The sequence below is a fragment of the Puma concolor genome, chromosome D3 (assembly GCF_028749965.1).
Source record: "Puma concolor isolate L17-30 chromosome D3, mPumCon1.1.hap2, whole genome shotgun sequence".
NCBI classification, from domain to species: Eukaryota; Metazoa; Chordata; class Mammalia; order Carnivora; family Felidae; genus Puma; species Puma concolor.
The window spans coordinates 72,964,649-72,988,893 of record NC_141678.1 but is presented as its reverse complement, the minus strand read 5'-3'; the positions used below and the strand labels follow the sequence as shown (position 1 = coordinate 72,988,893).

Here is a 24,245-nt window from a genome sequence, read left to right as displayed (position 1 = left end):
AGGCTAGCTCCTTCACCAGAATTCAACAGTCTACTATTTATTAGGGTACCTTTCCTAGGGGAATTGAATGACTATACAATTATTCTAAGACTCTTCTTTCAATATGTGAACCAACTGGGTGAAAATGTCAACCATCCTCATGTTTCTAATTTTTCAGTTGTTTGCCATCATGTATTACCAAGTTTTCAGCCAGATATACAGACATAATGTGGTCACAGGTTTAAAAGAGAGTACCTGGCTTTAGAACAACACACATCATACCTAAATAAACATCTTTAAATATCAGCTATGAAACATTCAATTTTTTTTCAATTGCTAAATAACAGAGGCTCTTGAAACCATTTGTCTCCCAGAAAAATACTGTTCTAAAATAGTAAGGACTAACATGAAGTTTATTTTGATGTAGTCACTGTTCTTGGGCCTTACCATTTTTCTTTATGAAGATATAACTATGCTTGAATTGAGTAGCTATTTTTACTCTTGCAAGCATGGGGAGTTTTCTTCTAGTAATCATACTGCAAGATTTTTTTTTCTTGTTGCTACCCTAGGTCTTAAAATAAACACATTCATTTTGTTTGAGATTTTCTGTCTTGCCATATCAACTTTTCTTTTTACATATAAGGATAATAGTTCCTCAAAGAAAACATTTAAAAGGGCAGTAGTATGGCATTCACATAATTCAGTGCTTTTTAATTTTTATTTCCTTACATAAAATGGCAAAAAAGTTTCATTATATTTTGAATAGAACCACTATACATGAAATCAATACAAAATTCCAAAAGGATTGTAAATGAAAAAAAAAAAAAAAGTCAAGTTAAATATTCCTGCCTTGTGCCAATGGCAGAAAATGTGATAACAAAATAGACCTTTCTTTGACATGCTGGCTTTCAGCATAAAAATGTACATTTAAATTTATTTTTAATGTCCATTGTAGTCATGCTGCCAACAGAGATGGCAAAGACAGTTCCTAACTCAGACTCCATAACTATTTTACAACAATCCCACAGAAAAAGAAAGGCTATACTGTACTAGAAAATGATTCAAACCTTTCAGAGTCCTGAAGAGGATGGGATCAGACAGGGGCCCAACTCCTTTTGCATTTCGTGCTTGAATTCGAAAGTAATACATAGTGTCAAGGTTGAGATCCATGATTTGATGAGTAAGCCGATCACCACTGATTGTTTCCATAACCCAGTCATCAATTGGTATGTTCTTATCCAAGGTATAAAACAAGATGTAAGCTGCGTAAATAGATGAATTTAACTTTGTTTAGTATACTGACTGCATGCTATACTTCTGTTTCTAAACACTCATGTTTCCCAAATATAATTTGCAATGATTTTTTTACATTCACAATCTATAAACTACAGTATTCACTTTGGCAAGAAATGATTTTTTTTTTGATATTGCAAAGATCAGACAAATAATTGCTTCAATGTACAGAATCTGAAAACTGAATAGACCATTTGAAACAAAAATATCTGCCATATTTAAAAATACAAGGTTTCTGCTGCCTATAAGTCTTGTGCATGGATTCCTGACTGACAGGAACACTGAGATAACAAATGTGTGTTGTTTGTGGCGATACCGTTACGCAGCAATAGACAACAAAATAGGCTAATGGTGACCTTGGCAATCTGCACTCCAGGTGATTTCTGTATTCAAACAAGTTCAGGAATCACTGCTTTAGTTGATATGTGGAATCTGTACATTTTTGGCATCTGTTGAGATGTTGATGAGCAGATATGAATGTCTTATAATGCAGAGAGCTCAGTAAAAGATGAAAGACCCAGGTAAAGAATTCTGAAAAACTTGGAAAGACTATCTGAAACCTCCTTCTGGTTCATATTAAAATTGGAAGACCATAATTCAAAAGGGATTGTGAAATATTACTGGGCAAAGAAGTTGTTTCTGACTCATTTATAACAACCCCCATGATCAATATCAATACAATCTTCTAATATTTCTTGAGTCAGAATAGTCTCCATTCTTGTCCTGAATAGAAGACTCTGGTATTTTATTTATTTATTTGTTTGTTTGTTTGCTTGTTTTTAGCTTTTATCATGTGCATATCTTATCTTTTCAAAAGGATACGAACATTCCTTTAGTTCAGGAGCCATATCCTATATTGCTTTTTATTCTTCAGAGAAACCAATAAAATCAACTTCACATAATAGGTATTGAAACTCAGTTATTGAATGAAATCCTCTGGCCAGTCAGCACATAATGTTTTACATTCATGACATTTAATGCAATTGTAGAGGTATTATGGGCTGTTGTAACTGTTCAATGACACTGAAAACTTGGAAAATTGTATTCTCCTCTCAGGTCAGCCATATTTATTCCTGATTTTGTTTATTTATCATATGAGAATAAAATGTTTGCCTTCCTTGTGTTTTGGGGATTTTTTTTTCGTTCGTAAAAAGCATTCAAGTAAGCATTTAAAAATGACAATTCTGGCATCAAATAAGTAGGATTAAGTGTGTAAGATCAGCTTTTGACAATTCCCAATTTTATTCGAAGTGATTCCCTGATACGTATGGGGAAGTCTATTTTTTTTTTTTTTTTTTTTTTTTTTTTTTTTTGTAAATTTGAGACCTGAGATGGAGAATAGAAACTTACTGCTACATCATTCTCTAATCATCAACTCTAAATATTGGCCTTAGAGAAACCATATAATTTCATTTGGATGTATGAGTTTGGTGTGGGACTGAAGTCTTAGCATACGGATTTCCACACAGGTTAGAACGAATCCGTTGGTTTCCCAGAACCTCTTTGTATCTATATGTTCATTTCTCTGTGTCCAAGTTTTTTTCTTCATCCTTTTTCTTACTTAAAAAAAGTCATTTTAGAGAGAGAGAGAACATGAATGAGGGAGAGGGGCAGAAAGAAAGAGAGAGAGACTCTCAAGCAGGCTGCATGCTCAGCACAGAGCCTGAAACAGGGCTTGATCCAACGACCCTGGAATCATGATCTGAGCTGAAATCAAGAGTCAGACGGTCAACTGACTGAGCCAGCCAGGTGCCCCTCTCTTACTTTTTTCTACTTTCTTTTTGTCTCTTACCCACCATAACCAGCCAAATAATGAAAACTATATCCTGTGTTGGGTGATAAGACCTGGGATTGTTAACACAAGTGGGCACTCCTGCTAGAATCACATTTGTCTAAATACGTATAAAATGTAACATCATACATCTGTCATTTTGACTACTTACACAAATAGGCAGTTGTAATTCCAAAAGGAAAGTGTCAGAAAATGTGCAATTCCACCTTTCTCCTCTCTTCTGTCTTTTTCTGTACTTATTCCTACAGACCAATGATTCCCTTCCATGGGTCACCTGCTAAGTATCAGGAAGACCAAGATGATTCCTACTAGCAAGGAGCTCAGCCCAGTATGAGCTCTTCCTCTTTCAAAAACTGATTCTAATAATCATGTATATCAATAGATATATAATGGTGGACTCATTTCTTCCTTCTTTGTGGTAAAAAAAATACTAAAAAAACAAAAACAAAAATAAAAAAAACACCAGGCTATGGATTCAGGAAGACCTGACTTCAAGCCATAGGTCTATCATTTTCTGACTTTGCAACCTTGACCAACTTGCTTAATCTAAGTATGTCTCAATATTCTCATCTGAAAATAAGTTGCCATGAGGTAATGCATTGTAGGAATCTAATATAGGTGGGTGTTCATATTATAATATCTTATATATAGTGACTACGTAGTAAATGCTCCATCAATTCATTTTTTTCTCTCCTTCCTTCCTTCTTTTCTTTTTTCTTTTTTTCCTAATATTAGTAAAGCTTAAGGAAGTGTCATATTTGGAAGAGCTAGAACTTTGACTTCAAGTCAAGCAATAGATTTAATAGCAATTCAATGATTATTCTACTCAATAAATATTTATTAATTAATTACTAAGTGTCAAGAATATTGATGCTGAAGACAAAGTATTGATCAAAATCTGAAACCTGTTTTTATGGAATTTTCAGCCACATAATAAGCGTTTAGATTTTTTTCTCCTGATTATATGAGAAGGGGAGGTAGAGGAAGAAGTCAAGATGGCTAAATTTCCAACTTTGCAAAGGGGTGAGCCTGAAAATTTTTTAAATGATGGGAGTTAGAATATTTAGACACGTCTGACTGTAGTGAGTGCTCAGTGGGGCCACAATCCTGGACGGTCTTACAACCTATTACAGAATATAAGAATGCATTATTTGGCTGGTTATGGTGGGCGGTAGACAAAAAAGAAAAAAGAACAAAAAGAGAAAGAAGGGAGAGAGAGAAGGATTGGGGAATAGTAGGAGGTGCCAATAAAACAGGCAAGTAGAAATGTATAATATGAGGTAGGATATGCATGTTTAGAATTCCTTGGATGGAGATGCAGATTTGAGAGACATAAGTTTGTATTCACCAAAGTCTTGGCTATACTATACACACTTTTTCAGATAAAGTAACAAAGAGAACGAAAAGATCTATTTAAGAAACGGCAAATAAAATGTCTGCTAATAAGACTGAGAAGCTCTAGCCTGAAATTGGAAAGAAAAGTGGGTAGGTGATCTTACAAAAGTCAAGAGGAAAGAGAATTTAAGAAAGAGGAAAACAGGACTAGAACATCAAATGACACACAAAAAAGATAACATAATCTTATCCATTGGATAGTACTGATACGGAAACAATCTCTGAAGACCTAACTTTTTTTTTTTTTTTTAACTATGTTGGTCTCTGATGTTAATGTTGGATGCTGCATTTATTTAGATCAATGTTTCAAAACTCTAGCTGTACATTAAAATCACTTGGGGAGCTTTTAAAATATAGCATGCTCAATCCTTTCTCAAATAAATTAAAACATAAATCAGTTGAGAATCACTGATTTGAACCAGTTGAATACTAATAAGCTGGAGCAAAACATAGTGTAATAGTGAAGAGTATGAACATGAGTTTTAAATCCTAGCTCTGCTACTTCTTGGTTATTGGACTCTGGGAAAGTTATTTCCCCTAGAAATCTCTCGTCTCTTTATTTTGAGGTGGAATAATAGGAAGATGGAATCCCTTATAATACTAAAGTGCTTAGCATGATGCCAAGCATATAATAAATTCTCTCCATTCTCTCCTGAAAATCTCAGTACAAATTCCTAAGCTGCCAGTTTACAATCAAGGAATCTAGGCATTGGCATTATCTAGATCTCCTTCTTTGTCCTCTTTTTTTGTTTAATCTTTTTGAAGTATATATATTTACAAATTGATGCTCGGTTCTATGCAGAGTACATGAGTAAAGCCACACCCTAGAATGGATTTCAAATGGGAATAATAACAGCTGATTTGTTTTAGTTCTCACTGGACATCAGAGACGTTTCTCAGCAGTTTATTATTACATTCTACAAAAGAAGTTATATTACTATCCTTATTTTTATGGATGAGAAAGTGACCTTAGGAAAGTTAACTTACCCAGGTATCTCCCTCAGAAGCTTAGGGTCCTAACCACCCTGCTCTACTGCTGTGTGCATGCAAGGACTTGGGAAACAAAAGAAACATAAAGGTAGGATATGAGCACATTCTGCCACATCGGCACATACACGCTCTGACACTTTGGAAAAGAGCTCACATTTCCTTTGTACTTTAGAGAAAAACACAGTGTAGTAAATCTGGGCCCTCTGCTATATGGTATTTTGAATATTTCGGCATCCTGTTTCCTGGAAGTAATTTCACTGAAAGAATCAATATGTATGGAATAGAAACTATCTTAAGGGTTTTGCTCCCTGTTGAGTTGAGTCCAATTATGTCAACTTGATAATAACAATTTTGTTTTAATAAATAAACTAGGCTTTTGACGGTAAAAAGTATTGCCTCCCATACTTCTATCTTACCATCGTGAGAGATTGGATACCGAACATACAACTTTTAGTAACATATGTGGAGAAGGTTTCTTATACATGCACTGTCACTTTGGCACACAGAATTTTATTGCTTAGATTAATTTGCATTTCTTAATATGGAGCAGACTTCCATTTTTTCCCTGAAAAAGCAAAATTAAGCTTCCTTTCAGAGTTGAAAACACATTCCATTGTTTACATTGACTATTTGATGAGATTCATTTCAATAAGAGTGGAGAATTTGGGTAGTATATGACTTATTTTATCCCTTACCAAAAAATATGTACTTTTTCCATCAGAACTTGTTTTTATTTAGACAACTTCTATTCTGTTTTTTTTTTCTTCTTAAGCTTATTATCTATTGATTTACCATATGCTTATAAATAACTGTTTATAACATAATAAAAAAGTCATCATGTAAACAAACCAAAATCTAAAAAAGCACTGAAATAGAACCAATGAAAATACATCATAACACTGAGGGGAAACAGAAAGAGAAAATTAGAATGAGCCAGGCTCAGTTTTAGAAAGTCAGGCAGAGTGACAACTCAGCATATAAGATTTTGGGGAGATTTAATATCCCTCTTCTTTTTCTGTATTTGTCAGCTCAAATGAAAATTCTGTTTGCTATTGCACTAAGAGCAATTTCCTAGAGAAAACAAGTCTTCAACTTAAATTTAAATCTCATTTGGAATTTTCACATTATCTTTTCATTTTGGAAAATTCAGAAAGTAACTCACACAAAGTAAGTGTGCCATCTGAACTGTAATTTCCAAGCTTATCTCTGTTATCACAGAATTACTGAATTACTTTGCTAATTTATAATAGTGTTATCCACTTGTATGAAAAAAAAAGAAGAAAAAGGAGTGACTCTTACATGTGCCTAACCCAATGGTTCAAGTTAATTAGACTATAATGTGCACATTTTTAGTTATACAATATTTTTCATAATAATTATATGCTATGGAGACATCTATTAAAAGCCTAAAGTGATCATTTAAATGCAAAATCCCTGATAGAACTCCATTATATTTTTCATACTAAATTAACATTACAGGCTTCTAATGGATGCTTTAATTAGGCATTGATGTTATCAGCAATATTTGGCAAAATAAAATGTGTCACTGTGAAATATTCATTAAGTTCAATTTCTGTCAGTCAATATTAAGTATTTTATGAACCTTATGATTTAAGTAAGAAGCTAAAAGCTAAAGTGAGGAACTAAAAACCTCTTTTGTATGTGCCATTCAAAAATACATGGTCATTAGGTGTCTTTTGTATTTTATAACTGCCAAACAACCAGCTTCTTGTTAGTCATTTATGCTCAGAGACATTCCATTAGAAGGTTGTCCTAATGCTCCACAAGATGAAAGACAAAAGGTCTATACTAATTAAAATACACATCCTTCAAGAAGCAACTCAAGTGAAATGTGTGTGTGTGCATATTTGTAGGCACCTTTAGAAGAAATTCCATGGTCAGTGGGGGGCAAGAAGAGACAACCAGAAAGCATCAGGGAGTACACAGAAATTCTGGGACAGAAAACAAATACACAAAAGGCATGGCCAGTACACACGAGGTAAGCAATCGCAGGGCAAGCAGAGCAATGCTGGGAATGTAGCAGAGATGCTTACCGGTAATTTTCCCATTGGCTTCCAAGGGAGGCTGCCAACTCACAATGACAGCACGAGGCTTCCCTTCTCGAGTAATGACTGTCAAATCCTTGGGAGCAGAGGTCGGGGCTAGGAGAAGAAACAAAGACAAGGCCTTGTCATTGGATGTGAAAGAAAACAGACGTTTATGAGACTTTTAATCATGATGTTGACACTCAGAATCCATCGTGCAGTATATCATGTTTATCCTACCAGTTTCGATTTATTTCAAGTGTTTTAATTAAACAAGCAAACAAATATACAGAAATTAATGTTTTTTCCATGGAAGTCAAATGACTTCCAAAGGTGTAAATATGGAAAAGAGAACGGAGTATGTGTGAATACAGAGAAGAAAAATATAACGGATATTTCCAAGTGAGCACCACACTAAACATTTAAGAATTATTATAAGAACAAAGAAATGTACACATACTAAGTGAGATTGATGGCTACCTGTCTCCAAGAGACAGAATTCTGTACCAACTGTAGGATTTATAAATACAAATGTCACCTAATTCTATATTTTCTTAAAAGCAAGAAGAAGAAAAAAGAAAAGAATGTACTTAAATGCATTAAGATGTTTTAACCATCTTTCCTAGGTAAACATACTAGGTTATCTCCTAACAAGAAGGCAAAAAAAATATTTGAAAATAGAAGAGGTATGGAATCTATGAAGGTCTTAGTATCAGTCTGGCGTGGAATAGGAAGGCACGAAACTCTGCCTTTCTTAGAGTTACTTTTCCTACATGTTGTTGAGGGGAGGGGCAGAATTTATCACCCCAAAATATGCCTCTTTGGCCTAAAGACTATTTTAGGCCTCTTTGGCCTAAAGACTATTTTATTTCAAGACCACAATAGACATCGGAAAAGCTCTGCAAATTTAGTAGATGTTACCCTTTTATAAGAGAAATTTTATTTATAAGAGTGTCTCCCTCTAGGTACCAAGAAGAGAATGACAAAATCTCTAGAAACTTTTATTAAGGAGAAGGTAGGAACTTAATTCTGCATTACAATGACACTCTTGTTTCTTGTGATTTGCCTGAAAACCTCCCATAACTGGCTTCCCACCCCACAACATACTCTTTTGTTTTTAGTTGGAGATTGTATATAAGGTGATGGCTTGGGACATTTTAGGGAGTAACAGTTTTCTGGGTATTCTCCATGTATACAGGAGGTATACATGTTTTTAAACTCCTTTTTGTTTTTCTCCTATTAATCTATCTTTTATTATGGAGGAGTCTCAGCCAAAGACCTAGAAGAATAAAAGGAAAATTATTTTTCCTCTCACATTGTGCTCAACAAAATTTTAAATATATTTTATTTTTAACATTTATTTTTTTATTTTTGAGACAGAAGGAGACAGAGCATGGGGGGAGGGTCAGAGAGAGAGGGAGACACAGAATCTGAAGCAGGCTCCAGGCCCTGAGCTGTCAGCACAGAGCCCGATGGGCTCGAACTCACGGGCCGGCGCAAGATCATGACCTGAGCTGAAGTCGGACGCTTAACCGACTGAACCACCCAGGCGCCCCTGAATATATTTTAAAGGTGGCAGTACACTGGCCAAGCCAGTCCAGTATCTTCCAGGCTTCTTTAGACCTGCTTTTTCACTGTCTATGCTTTGAAATGCAGTGAGTTTTCCTTCTAGGCAATGCACAATGCTCTGAGTCGATTATTGATAGTCTCTTTTAGTTACCCTCAGTTTGACCTGGGAAATTTTGGAACATATCTTAAATTCTATGAATGGGTTCTAGAGGTATTTCCAGATCTCTGCATAAGAATGCATGTGTATTACAAGAGAGGTACAGTTTGGTCCTAATTCTGAATTCTTCGCTTTTACCATTCTCTTTGGCTCTTCTGTTGGCCCTGTCATGGGGAATCTGAGTTACAGTACTTCTAGTTTCTCTTCCCGAGTATAATTTCAAGTGAAGGAGACACCAAACATTTCCATCTAGCATAACATTTATTTCCAATGCCCTAGTTCTCAAAGCCACTAGTATTCCAGGTTAACCAAAGCTGCACCTAATCATAATATCCTGACAAGGTACTTAATATATTTAAATTAAAAAAAAAAATGAAAGCAGGAAGAGAATACATAGGTCTAGTGTAGTTGAACCCTGAGTAAAGAAACTACATATGTATATGGTTTAATGAACCAAGAATGAGGCCATTCTTGCAAGAAAAGTTCTGTTACAGCAAAATATCAAAGAGGCAATACTCTCTTAAAGATGGATTAATCTCATAAAGAGTTCATTGAAGATATTTTCTAAGCCATAGATAGGAAGGTAACATATAGTCACGAATTGACTTAGAGTATTATACCAAGCATAATAAGGAATTTTCTGATTATGGAAGCAATTAAAAGATCTGTCTTTCTAACTACTCAGAATAGTGTGTGTTTTCTTAACTGGGTTAAAATTCAACTTGATGGCTATTTAGAAAACAGTTAAATGGTGATGATTAGACTGCTTCACTGAATCTGTTACTATTTTCAAAAAAGATAAAAATGACTTCAACTTTACCTAACAAAATAATACACTGAAGAGGTGGTTATTTTTCAAAAAAAAAAAACAACAAAACAAAACAAAAAAACAACCCAATAAAACTTTTCTAACAGCCAATCTATTTCAGGTGTTGTGCAAGTTTTTCTTTTTCCTCAAGCCATGTGAATGTTGGTGAATAGCGATTCTGGTATTGCAATCAACAGCTTAAATGTTTAGGATTATCATATAAGCTGCACACTGTTTGGACAGGAATGTGGCTCTAACAACTTCAGGGATGTGTACTGAATCCAGCAGAACGTCTCTGGTCTGTTCCTCTTCAATCTCACAGGTTCCGCCCAGAGGAGACCTTTTAGAAATTCTTCACTGACTACCAATCTTCTTTGGATTAAATGTAAATAAATAACAAATAATAAATACCAGGCCCTGATATTTACACTTCACTTTCTTTTACAGCCTCATTTCCCCTTGTTGTCCCATGATTCTTGTGGTCCAGTCACTCTGAACCATTCACAAGTGTCTCTAGAAGACATCTTTCTGATACTTGCTCATGTATTTTTGTACATGCTGCTCCTTTCCTTGGAAGTTCCTGGAATAGGTACCTGATGATCCTCCCTGGCCATAGTTCAATTATTATTTCTTTTGTGAAACTCTCCTTTATTTCTCTAGACAGAATTTATATTTGGCTCTGTTTGTTCAGATTCTAACTTGCCCTACACTCTATGGTTGTATTTCTTATATTATTTCAGTTTATTTTTTTTTGCATTATTTCATTATTTCAGATGTCCTTCTAATTATTTATATTTTACTTAACTAGAATAAAATTAAGGATTTATCACCTGGACAGAATGAAGTGTTTTATTTCAAGGATTTACCAACCACTCTTACCCTTGTCATAAACAATTCCAGCACAAGAACATAACTATGTGGCCCTATACAGTCTTTAATGTTACTACAGAATTAGAAGCAAACGTGGTGTTATTTCATTCAGTTCATTTCCTTCTCACAGTTCTAAAAGTCTGAAGACACTTGTGAATTATTTCTTGCTTCTCATCATCACCCAGAGATCTCATCCACATGCTATTTACACTTTTGTCCAGATCATTATCTGTTTTGACAATCACCCTGCCTAAAACCACTCTCCAGCAGTTAATATCTTTTTGTCAGAAATGGGTCTCACTGCTAGAACCCCTACAAGGCTATGCAGTTGATGAAAAATCAAGAGAATACATTTATCAATTCAGATTTTAGGGTGCATTTTATGAAAGGGAAAAATGAATGAATTTGCTTGCTTTAAGAGGAAATTACTACTCCTTCTCTTTCATTCAGGGAAGACCTAATGTCTTACTGATTTATGTTTAACTCCTTTCATTTCCTTTTAAGTAAAAAGGAAGAGCAGGGCCTTTATTCTCCCCATGGTACATAATTTATTCAGCATGTCTCATTCTTCCTTTGAAGCTGTGAACATTGGCATCTAGGAGAATTCTAGGAGAATTCCTGAATTCTAGGAGAAAGAGTTAATATACGTAAACATGTAAACCAGAAGAAGATGAAAAAAAAAAAGAAGGATGTTGAAATTAAATCGGACAAACTAGAAAGCTTCTTATAGAAAGAAGTATCCACAAAGATGTAACAATATTAACAGCAGACTCTCTGAGTTAAAGTAGTAGCTTGGAATAAGGGTCACAATTGCAATGCCATGGGACAAATTCTAATGGAAAAAGAAATTCAACTTACCTGAGAGTTTTATTGGTACAGCTTTATTTTTAATTTGGAAATGTGTGGTGTAGTTTACCCCTAACTAGAATACCATGAAACCAATCCAAAAGCATGTTGATTCCCTATTCTTCAGATGTTGGATTTCTGTGAACTATAAAAGCCAAGTGTACTGCATGTCTGTTAAGGTTATGAATTCAATGTTTATGGTCCATAGTAAATGTGACTGGTAAAAATTTACAGTGAGTTACATTTTCCTGTGATTTGAACTATTTCAAATTGCATGAAGGTTTTTCCATTGTGTTGTCTTATTTCCAAGGAGTGAACATAACCACAAGGAAACTTCTTCCCATACCCAGTTGTGGTTATTTATGGTAAACATTACAATGTGATTATGGCTGTAATGCAATGTTTTATTTTGTATCTAATTTCTTTCCAAAAAAGTAAATGCCCACCATGACTACTAATCAAAGACTCAAGTGTTTTGGACAGAGTTCAGTGCATGGATTTCTGCTTTCACTTAAAGGAATTGAGAAAAAAGATTTATATTCATTTAGATCCCTGGAGTTAACACCCAGATTAAAACCAGATTATTCAATATATTGAGGACTCATTTTCTTCTTTTGTAGAGTGGAGAGGATAATACTAGATATGAAAGTACTTTGAACTACAAAGAATAAACGATTTCCTGCAGGACCAGGTGGGACTTAGACATCATAGTGCACATATATTCTGATATCCACAAAACCTGGGAAATACCGTTACCAAATGCCGAGAGTCCAAATTTCGAAGCAAGCCTTTCTTCACATACCTGCTTCATATGTGGTGGCGTGGGCAGTCATGCTCCATGTGCTTGACCTTCTGTTTTTTGTTACCATGACCGAGAACTCATACATCGTGTTGGGTTTGAGGCCTGTTGCTGTGTAACTCAGAGATGTTGTGTCTTCTGACTGTACAAGTGGGACATAAGCAAAGAGAAAAAAGATGAACTCTATCAACTTGGTAAATCAAAACATGTACAGAGACTACCAAATAACCAAAAAAGAGTCTGTTTCCAAACAGCATAAAAGCTGTGACACAGAACTGGCTCTACTTCCCTTCTGTCAACCAGTTTACACTGGCTGATTATATATCTAAAACATGGTGGATAAAATCAGATGTGATGTTGTCCAGAGGGGCGGCCAGCTGATCAATTTTCCAAGGAGGGCAATAACCAGTGTGTCAGGACCAGTTCTGTTTGCTTCTCAGTTCCGTTTTTAAGGTAATCTTCACTGACTTTAACTGTAATTTGTTTGTAATAATCCACAATACATTTACAATAAGCAAAATACATTTTATGTATTTTAAGTAGCTCATCATGATTGTTTTTCACTAGTAATAAAATTAGTTTTTAGAGTTTTACTACTTGTGATTTAAAAAAAAACTCTTTAGAGTACAAACTTTTAGTGATCCCAGAATCTATTTGAGTATTATAAAGAAAAAAGACAAAAGCAATTGTTGTAGTATGTGGTCTTCTTTTGTTCAGTGTTCACATTAAACACACATTTAAGTATGGTCACTGGAGCAACTGATTAGGAAGGGAATGACAAATTGGGTATTAAAAGATTATATTAGTGTTAATATTATTTGTCTTTTGAAACCATTCTTTTTCAATTAAATAGCAGGTTAAAGATATTTTAGTAGAAAGTAAATTATCTATTTTTATTACTTACTCAAGAAATCAAAAGGGTAATGAAAAAAATACGTTAATCTTCCAGGTTAATGCATATTTTCAATATGATCAGGCAAATTTAGCCTATTTATGCCTCTATGATACTTGTAAGTATCAGGTTATGCTTGGTATTTAAATCTTGACCCTCCTCCAAAGTTTCATATTTATTTTTACTTTTATATTCACTACCTTTGTTATATATCTATGTCTAGAAAATCAAGGAAAGATCTTTTTCCCCACCTATGTCACACCTATCTCCTCCCATACTACTGTAGTGTGGTATATCTTTTTTATTGTACTATGAATCCTTAGATTATAGCTATGAAAATCCTACATTTCATTACAAAACCAAATAAATATTTAACTGTACTAATAACATTTTGATGATGTGCCCATCTATCCTATTAAAGTGATAACCTCATAAACATCTATCAGAAGCTCTTCTTTAAAAAAGCTATAAAAATGTGGGCCCTAAGTAAATGTAAAAATACATTGTAGGCTCAGGAAGATGGAATCCCATCAAATAAAACACAACATAGGCAGCTAGTATCTGACATGCTGAAATATAACTTCCAATCCTGTCTTCTTCACTATCATGAACACTTCTAAGTCTTACAAATGGAAATAAGGGGAGAAATGGGATGATGATGATGAAATACTTCAGTTAGGACAAAAGGATCATACTTTTTATAAAACTAGTCTCTCTGACAATAAAAATCACTGGTGTTTGGGAGACCACTAAGTAATATTGTCCTTGTTTGCATTTTAGAATGACATACTTGCATTCTGTAAATACCATGAATTCACTGTTTTCTCGGGAACTTCATGGAACGTCGTTGCTCAGAATAAATCATTAGCCTAGAAGTACTTTGGAAATTCATGGTCAGCTATTTTTGTGAGCATAGACTACCCAGGTACTACCTCTCTGAGCCTCAGTTTGCTCATCCATAAAATGGAGATAACTGTAGCACTGACCTCCTGGCATTATTTAACGTGTAAAGTAAAACAGTATCCAACCCAGGGAAGCTTTAGATAAATGTTAGCTACAGGATTTCATGCATTGTCTAATGTGATATTTAACTTTACACATGCATTAGGTTCCCTATTGGGAGGGATATCTCGAGGGTGAAACTGAGTCTTGAAAAACTCTGTACCTTCTGTAATACCCATGTTATATCTGGTAAGCACTAGTCAATACTCAATGAATGAGTTTTGAATAGAAATTTGTATAAAACATCATGTGATTAATCATTTTAGTAGAAACTAAATTACAGAACATTGTTCCTTCTGATAAGGAAAATCAAAACAGAGTTTTAGACAATCAAAATATAAATGTCTGGATTAAGCCTTGATATGGGATTACATGAAGTAGAAGGGTACTCCCGTGGAGATAGCCTAGAAGAACGCCATAAGGTCATGCAAGCTCTAGCTGTAGTTTCTTGGGAAATTGTTTTTCAAGTTATACCACCTATCTATGTCTTCATAAAGGGATCTACATACATGCTTAATTACAGAGAAGCTTATTTTTTTTACAGTAGGTGTGAATAATCTAGTCATGTAGATGACAAGGGGATTGAGTAAATGCAGTGACATGACAGGGCACAGCAAAACCAATGCTTGTGCCCATGTCATCTGACTCCATGTACTGATTTTTCTGCCTCTATCTTGTACATGCTCTGCCTACCTTCTAAAGCTGTCCTGGGGAGTGAAATGAAGTAATGGGCATGAAAGTAGTTTGAAAAGCTCACAATGGAAAATCAAAGCATTCCATTACCATTATTTGTAAAACTTAAGTTTATTGTACTACTTTCTAGGGGACTAGATACGTTCTGTATTTATCTTTGCTACCCAACGTACTCCACTCTGTCCTCTAACTCTCTTCTTCACAGGGTGTAGATGTAGAGCATGGGTGCGTAAGAAGGGGGACAGAATGTTAGTAACTAAAAGCCTTAGGTCAGGGAAGATGGTGGGAAGAGGAACATTTAAAATCTTTGTGTTCTATTCCCAGATATCAATCCATGAGAGAAATCAGCCTCCACTTACAAAATAGCTTTTGGGTTGAGTCTGACTTTGCAGGCATTCTTTGTGAGACTCAATAATTCTGTGTCTGCTGTATTAACTATTCAACTGAAATAATTTGCCTCAAGAAATTTTGGAACTTAAGCCATTATGCAGAGAACAATCATTGTCCCTCAGAACATTTCACATACTGGCAAAGTACCCATTGCCATTCTGTGAAATGAAGGTATCAAGAAAGTACAGCAATTATGAACATAAAAATTTTAAGGTAGTCTTTTAAAAGCAAACTTAGAATTGGGCAATCTGTATATAAAGAGAGACTTAAAAAAATGTTCTTATGTATTTCATTGGTTGTCCTATCTGATAATGTTATCTTTATTTATAGTTCTGCTGAGTCTTAAATCTAATACTGCAAGGAGATGGATAGGGTACTTACAACATATGTTACATCAATGATACTATTTGGACTTGCCTGGAGAGTTTTTCCAAATACCTGACCTAGCAGGGCAGCAGTAACAAAGAAAGCTTTTTAAAATGGTTTCGCCTAAAAACTGATATATGATGAAATGTGAGTTTTATGCCACTTAAAATTTCAAAGAGACTAGAAGGAGATCCAGCATGGCTACAGGAAGAGAGAGAGGCAGATTTAGAATATTATTGGTGGGATTTTGCTTTATCTCCAGGTTCTTTAGAGTCTGACACTCCCAAAGGATACTGTCATCCCTGAAATCACCACTGGCTAGAGGCAGGATTAAGCAGGATGGCAGTTTAGTGGAAAGAACACTGGATAAGATATCAGGAGGTTCAAATTCTGAGAGGTATTGCAGTAGAGTGGTAAAGAGAAGGCACCTAAGGGTCATACGAAGAAGCAGGAGGACCAGGATTGAACTATTGGTTCCTTGGTTATTTGGTTGTTGGGTACCATGTATGATCTTATTTTTAAAGCTACCTTCTTGATCCCAAATCCTCATCTTGTAAAGCTTTATATTTTAAATGAGCATTCATATATTATCTCACATGAGTAGCTTATGAATTCTTTGAAGTGTAGCAATGGAACTGAGTGTCTTACCCATTGCAAAGTTATAAATAATATGTTAAGTAGCAACAACTAAGCTGTGTTTAACTGCCTCTATAATCTAGTGCAGTTCTAGGTGCACAGTAGGTACCTGATAGTCACCTGTTGTTTTTCTCATTTTTGTCTATATTTTGTGTACTGTTTGTATATACTAATATTGTGGCAGGCTTAGGAGGTAACAAAGTTGTGCCCATATGTAACTATTTGTTGGAGTTACTTAGGCCGGCTGACAGAGATTTAAAAATAGTGAAGAAAATGCCTCAAATATCTATCTCTACAGAGCTCTTAACAGAGTTATGGGATGAGTCGGTGAAATGGGTTGGTCTCATTCATATTAGTCAAAGGGGAGTGTGCACTGTGGTTTTCTTTACCACGTGAGGGTGTTTCAAGGCTAACTGAGGAAGTAGATGCCAATGGCTTCGAGGGCTTTCTAAAGACCTTATTACAAAATCTTCTCTGTTCCCAGTCATATTCGCTGTCAAATGAGTCTCTGTCGCATTAATAGGGTTGCCTTTGGTGTCAATCTAGAGTCCAAATAAAAAGAAAGACACCAAAATCTATCCAGAAAACTAATGTGGAGCCCTGCTATTTTCAAAGAAAAATGGCATTCCCCTGTACAGAATCAGATTATTTATACAGACGCAGCATCTGGTGGAACTCAAATAACATTTTGCATTTCTTAATGTTTTTCTACCTTGCCTTAGAATTGTTTCCTAAGATACAACTATTCCCATTCTAATTTTAGATATTGAGTTATTAAAATGCCTTGTTTTCCACTTAGTGCCACTGCAGCAAAATGACTCATGACAGCCCAGGAAGCATTTAAAACAATGTATTAAGCAAATGACAGTTCATTTCAAATTTTACACTATCAATTAGAACTTCACCTTGTACTTCGCATTCGCAGAAAAGCTGGTCCTCCACCGGACAGTGTAAAGTCGCACTTCAGATGTTTTTTGGTTCTTAGGGACAGAGTTGTCTGCCCAGCTGACCCTCACAGCATCGTGGGTAAGAGCCACAGCCTGTACACCTACTGGTGGGAGCATGGGGGTGGAGACATCTGGGACCGAGGTGGGGAAATCATCAAGCAAAGGATAATAATCAACTGGGTCAGTGGGATCTGGGTTTAAAAACCCGCCAAATGAAACAAACAAATAAATACATAAATAAAAGAGTTAAAAAAATAAATATCAGTGGTAACACATCACAATGAGTTAAATGCATGGCAATAATGATGAAAGGGAACATGAGAAGAACAGAAAAAAATACAATTAATTCAATCGGAAAACTCATTAGAAACAGTATTGCTATGTTATAAAAATAACTGACTCTTTTCTATAATTCACTCATTTCCTTACAGTGGTTTTATCAACTCCACTTTTGGTGGTCACTTCTAGTTATATATTTTAAAAGTCCATTTTTTCTTGGAGTGTTGCACATTGCTTCTTAAAATGTTTAGCATAGAACTTAACAGTTTTATAAATACACAGAAAAAATAACAAGATCCAAAGGAGCGTTTGGCTTATTTCCTGCTGTAAAGGAAATAAGTGCCTATCTAATATCTGTTTGCTTATGTTTGTTTATTTTTCTCCCTTTCTAACTTGATTTGGTTTCCCTAACGCTTTCATTATTGCTTAGCTTATATCTGCATAAGTATTGTTTAAGCAAGAAACAAACAAGAAAGACCAAAGGACCCTGCAGTCCTTAGCACTCTGTCTATGGCTATGATTGCATAAAACTAGACTGACCAAGTCCATGGTCCACATGGTCCAATGATATGTTTGATAACTAGGTTTCTTGTAGCACTTGGTACAGCAGGTTTTCTCAGATCGAAATCCTTAAAGAAAGCATGAAGTGTCCGTTTTACCCACATTCTCACAGAGTAATTAGATAAGTTTTTAGACTTTTAAGGCATACCTAGATTCTATATTACTTGTTCCAAAATGTCAGGTTCCACGGAAAGACTTTATGTTATTGACGGGGAGACAGAACGAACTGTGTGAGGTACACACATGCTTTGATCCATTAACATAATCAGAACCTGCACAATGCTGTGTGTGGTTTTATAAAATCCTCTAGAAAAATTGTGTACTCTTTTTACGCTGGGGGTATCAGAATCAGAGGAGCTTATTTTCTGACTGTAGTAAGGGTCCAATTTTGAGTCTTTGATTTTATACCTAGGACTTTTACACTTTTGAAATTTCACCTTTAAATCATGTAATATTGTATTCTCACTAAGAAAAAGGAGCCTTCAGGCTGGGCCTATGATGACCTGGTAAAATGTGGAATATCTGAAGCAGTATACATACAGAGCTTATATTTTTAAATAGCCTAGTTCCAAGCACAGCAGCTGCTGGCTGGTTTTGTTGATTACTTCACTTTGTCCACTGTATTTCAAATGCCTATCCCCTACTCATTGCTCTGTTTTCCAATGAATTATTTAGTAGTTTACTGGGCTGTGGTCTTTGGAGCAAAATATAAAACCCAAAAACAAAAACAGAACAAAAGGAAAGGGAAAAAAAAAGAGAAAGAGAGAGAAAGAAAAATGTGTGTTTAAAATTTAATGACAGAGCCCAGGCTTTCCATATTTCCTTTGATGTGTCTTTTTATTAAGGGCTCCTTTAAACCCAAATGGATTTATGAAATGATGAAAGGGGAGCTGAAGAGCATCAAGGAGGATCCTGATCAGTCATCAGGTTGGTGCCCTGGTGGCAGGTGTTTTGGCCAAACTGAGGCTGGTGCTGCCTCACTTGTTTCTATTCTTAGCCGACTTTCCAAGAAGAAGGTTATACACACGGGAAGACCGCTCTGAATCACAAACTTCTTTGTTGACCGACCTATATAATGTGTTATACCTGATTTGTTGTTTCTTTGCTTAACCTGGCTCTTACACCTATATGAATAATAATAATCTTCCACAGGTGCCATATATGAGGTTTTAAAAAGTAGCAATTCTACTAAAAGAAATGTTAGCATTCAGCCTGGCTGTTTTTGGATTGTAGAATGCTATATTTTTCATGACTTGTGGAGTTTCTTGGAGTCTCAGTTCCAGAATGCGTTCCCTAAATTTCAAGTAATGTTGTTTATTGGTATTTATCTATGGACTTACATAATTTAAGAATTTCTATCTCTGGCCAAGTTTTTCTTGACTTTTTTAAGGCAATTTGTTTTCGGGCATGGCTTGTCACTTATCTCCTTTAAGTTGCAAATTTATACCATCAAATACAAGAGCCACTAATTACATGGGCAATTTAAGTTTGAATTAATTAAAATTAAATACAATTAAAAAATCACTTCTGTTGCACTAGCCAATTTTAAGTGTTCCATGGCCATAGAAGCCAATCTATCATCTTGGATAGTATAGATATGGAAATTTTCCAATAAAGCAGAATGTTCTAGTGGATGGCAAGCCTTACACTAAACACATAAATGCCACATACACTGCTAATTATCTTTCTCTCAGGAGAGAAACTGCTTGAGTAGTTAAGTTAAAAATATTCTTTTGTTGCTGAACAACTTTTTCCAGTTTTCAGGTGCCTTATATGCTACTGATTTGCAGTGGTTATATTCAAGAGTAAAAACTAAATAAATCAAAAATTAAAAGGGCAAAACATAGCCTCAAAACTTTTGCTAAAAAGAGAAATCTATTTGGTTCCTAATAGATGTTTTGGTAAGAGTTCATGAATTTTTGGCTAACACGCCAAAGTTCAAAGCAAGCTTTGAAAATAATAACATAATTTTGCATCTGGATTATACTTCATTCAGACATTGATGAAACAGTTGAGAATAAACAAGTTCAAACGACACACCTCTTTATTCCTTTGCCCTCTTCCCTTATCCAGGCTCAAAATGTCTTGTTCTTGCAACAATAAGAAATAAAAAGCTCTACTGAAAACTAAAAACTCTTCACATACCCATTTGACCTGGTGAAACTTTCCTCAGCTCTAATACTAATATATTCAGGATGAAATGAGGCTCCAGAGTGTGCCAACATCTAAGAGCATATACTTGTAGAAAGCATCATGGCCTGATACTTACTCCAGCCTGATGCATTTATTGCCTGTGATTTTTTACTTACTTTATGCTGTCCTCTTCCAAGTCTTCCCAAGGGAATACTTGGGAGAAGCTCAAAGACAGAGAATGTCTTCTCTGTGGCATTATGACACATTTATTGATAGAATTTCTCCCAGAGCCTTAACCTTTCATTCCATTTATTTGTCCTTTGTTCTCCATGATGTGGGGAAACAAAGTAAGTCTGCCACATCCAAGAAAATTGTATACTTTTCCTCTGGAAAGAACTGGTTTTATTCATTCCTCTTCAACCCCTTACTGACTCTGCTTCATTTAGAAAATGCCTTGCACAATTTCTAAGTTTTGGTATCCATTTATTTCCCAGATCCATTAGGATTAGAGTCCAATCAGGAAAAAAAATAGTCTTATGGATCACTGGTATTTTAGAAACCACTCTGGGAATGCCATATGTCGAGGATTAAACAATGACAATAAATGTGAAGGCAGAAGTTAATGTCCCAAATGGTTCTTTTTGAGCAACTTATCTTCAGTTTATCTCAACTCTACTATTTTTACTACTACTACTACTACTACTACTTTCTGCTCAAAAATTGATTTTTTTGGGGCGTGGTCATCTAAGTGTCCCTTCTTTGTGGGCTCTACTTTTGATAAGAAAATAGTTTGAAATAGTGACAGTATTACTAATTTGTGTGGCCTGACCACAAGCTCAAAGTCCTGTTGATGAGCCGGTGCTCAACATCTTTCACCAGAGGCAGGAAAAAGATGGACTAAAAAAAAAAAATTATGGGAAGGACAAGTACAGCTAAAGTAGCTCGTTATTTCCCAAAGAGTCCTGCTGCTGGCAGAATAAGAACATAAGGGGAAATGAAAGTTCTAGATACCTCCATTACGTTATGTTTCCATTCTGGACCTCCACATGCTTCATCTCTCTGTGTTTAGAGATCGTATGTTTGACAGTAAAGATTCTCTAAGGTAATACTTCTTATGTGCCCTTCTGGGGAGACATGAGTCCCTTGGGTAACACAATGAGAGACCTAAACGGTCTCCCCAGATAAATGAATATATTGACACATACCCCAAATTTTGCATACCACGTTAGGCAGGTCATAGACCTTGAAAGATTCAAGGAGACTGTGGAATAACAACTTTGCCTTACAAGAAAATCTGGTTGAAATCAATAAAGTGATGGTATATTCTGGGAACCATCATATGAATTCATTGTACAACTGTGTATTCTTAAGATAGTCTATGAAAGGAGATCATGAGTTTGGAAAATAAACTGTACAAAGTTTACATACATTTAGGGGGTAGCAAAAGATCCCACTATTTATTCTATTTTGATTTATTTCTCCTTGTCAGGAGGCATCTAGTAATTTTCCATGTCCTTCAGTTCTTGCTATGAAGTCCTGCTCTCAGATCCTTTATTCTCATTAAGGTGAAGATAGCTGATGAGTTAAATGAGGTCTGAGGCTCGTGAGTTTTGAAAGGGGGCAGGATCGAAGTGTTCATTAAAAAGATGGACCTCTTGAGTTTTACTTTCAGATTTTAGACATAAGGCTCTTGGAGGTGATTGTGTGACTTTCTAGTGACTCTGAACAGCTCCCCCCAGAATCTAGTGATTCTGAACAGAATAAGGGGGTACTTAATTCTATTTTTTTTAAAGCAGGTTTCATGTCCAACATGGAGCCCAATGTGGGGCTTGAACTTACAACCCTGAGATCAAGACATGAGCTGAGATCAAGAGTTGGACACTTAACCCACTGAGCCACCCCGGTGCCTTGTACTTATTCTATTTTTGAGTAAGTCCAGCCTTACTCCACAAATAGTCTCCATAAATGTCCTGGATCTCACTCCTTTCTGAGTTCTTTGGGCTCTTTTTCTCTTGTGTGCTGCCTTTACACTCCAACTCACATAAGAATTCCTAGAGGTGTTAAACCTCAGAAGCAGCAAGTACTTCCAATGTCATGATGCTCTGGGCACTGTTAGAGTGACCTGTAGTTCCTGGTTCAGGGAAAGGCCACCTGTATGACTCAGCCTAGTCCAAACCAGTCCCAGGAGGTCAGTCCTTCCTTGTCATATTAGCTTGAAGGATCCTCTGTAGAGAAGCATGTGGCCATCTGGGCATTTGGTGGCTTTTATGTGGAAACTTTCCTGCCTAAATTGTGCTGATATGCAAGATGAAACAAAATGCTCAGGAGAATGAAGAGTGGTATTGAGGAATCAAAGTATGAGCTATTGAAGAAGACAGAGAAGAAGAGATCCCTATCCTCGAAGCCCACATACTAATTTATAGACTGACTTCCTCTCAATTTTGAAAACCAAGAAAATAATGAAATATGTGCGTGTATATGTGTATACATGTATATCCAAACACACACACACAGACACACACACACACACACATACTCATAAGGCTCAGAACATGACTACATACATTTTGGTTTTTTTTCTTTGTATTTTGTTTTATTTTGCTTTAGGCATTTGGTTTTGTTTTTGCCAAAACAACTCAAACACTGACTACCTTGTCACGAGAGGATTAACTATTTTAGCTTACCTGTTATAGATCTGGTGGTGGCACTTTCATAAAGAGGAACTCCTTCTCCTGCATTGTTAAAAGCTTTTAGGGAGATGACGTAATGGGAACTTGACTCTGAAGAAAAACAGAAAGAAAATAAACATGTTGATTTATTTAGTGTACTGAAATATCCAGGATAAACATTTTCCCCCAATACAATTTAATATGATCTATTAAGTAAATTGTTGCTTAAAAATGAGTGAGTTTGCTTCTGGGAACTAGGTGGCAGTGGTGACAATACAGTTTTTGATCTTCCTGAATCTCCACAAAAAAAGAGACTGAATGGGGGTGCCTGGGTGATTCAGTCAATTAAGCATCTGATTTCTGCTTAGGTCATGATCTCACATTTCATGAGTTTGAGCCCCACATCCGGCTTTGTGCTGACAGCTCAGAGCGTGAAGCCTGCTTTGGATTCTGTGTCTCCCCCTCTCTGCCCCTCCCTCTCTCTCTCTGTCTCTCTCAAAAATAAATAAACATAAAAAAAGAGAGAGAGACTGAATGACTAGATAGAAAACCAAAAGCATCTGGATAATTACAGCAAAAGTAGGTGATGAGCTAGCTGTATATACTCTCAAACTCTGAAATACAACTGGATGTGGACAAACCACCACCAACCTTAGGACTTGCATGTTATCAGCAGCTATGTAGGAGAAATCAGAGGGAAGCATCAAACCTGAAAACAGGGTAATTCTAAAATAACCATCACCTAATGCTAGAAAATGCAGAAGACCAATCTGATAACATAACCAATCTGATAACCAATCTGAGTAAATACAAATACTCAAAAGTAGCTTGGAATATCTCCTCTCCAGAACAGGACTTATGCTGGGGACAAAGTACTGGGTACAGAGTTACAATCTGAGCAGACAGAAGTAACAGAAATGAAAGGGAAGAGAAAGTCTAGATAAAAGTAGGGGAGAGGAATAATCATGAAAACTTAGAAAGCAAGTTGCCATACAGTTTTCAGTGTGTATCAGGGGTTGGCCAACTTGTCTCGTAAAGGGCCCAGATAGCAAATTTTTAGCTTTACAGATCGCATTGTCTCTGTCATGTATTCACCTGTGTTTGTTTGTTTGTTTGGTTGGTTGTTTACAACTC

At 35.7% G+C, this 24,245-nt stretch overlaps 1 protein-coding gene across 4 annotated transcripts in view; it reads right to left on the bottom strand.

The window, feature by feature from the left end:
* Positions 1-24,245, bottom strand: part of DCC (DCC netrin 1 receptor) — a 1,162,490-nt gene that overhangs the window by 110,930 nt on the left and 1,027,315 nt on the right. For 3 of the 4 annotated variants that reach the window (XM_086683010.1, XM_086683011.1, XM_086683009.1), the window contains exons 16-20: positions 23,127-23,222; positions 17,428-17,660; positions 12,547-12,685; positions 7,504-7,611; positions 1,047-1,241 (exon numbers count right to left, since the gene is read on the bottom strand). In XM_086683010.1, the coding sequence (XP_086539136.1) occupies positions 1,047-1,241; positions 7,504-7,611; positions 12,547-12,685; positions 17,428-17,660; positions 23,127-23,222 (771 nt within the window). The remainder of the gene's footprint in view (positions 1-1,046; positions 1,242-7,503; positions 7,612-12,546; positions 12,686-17,427; positions 17,661-23,126; positions 23,223-24,245) is intronic. The other variant, XM_086683012.1, reaches the window with a different exon arrangement.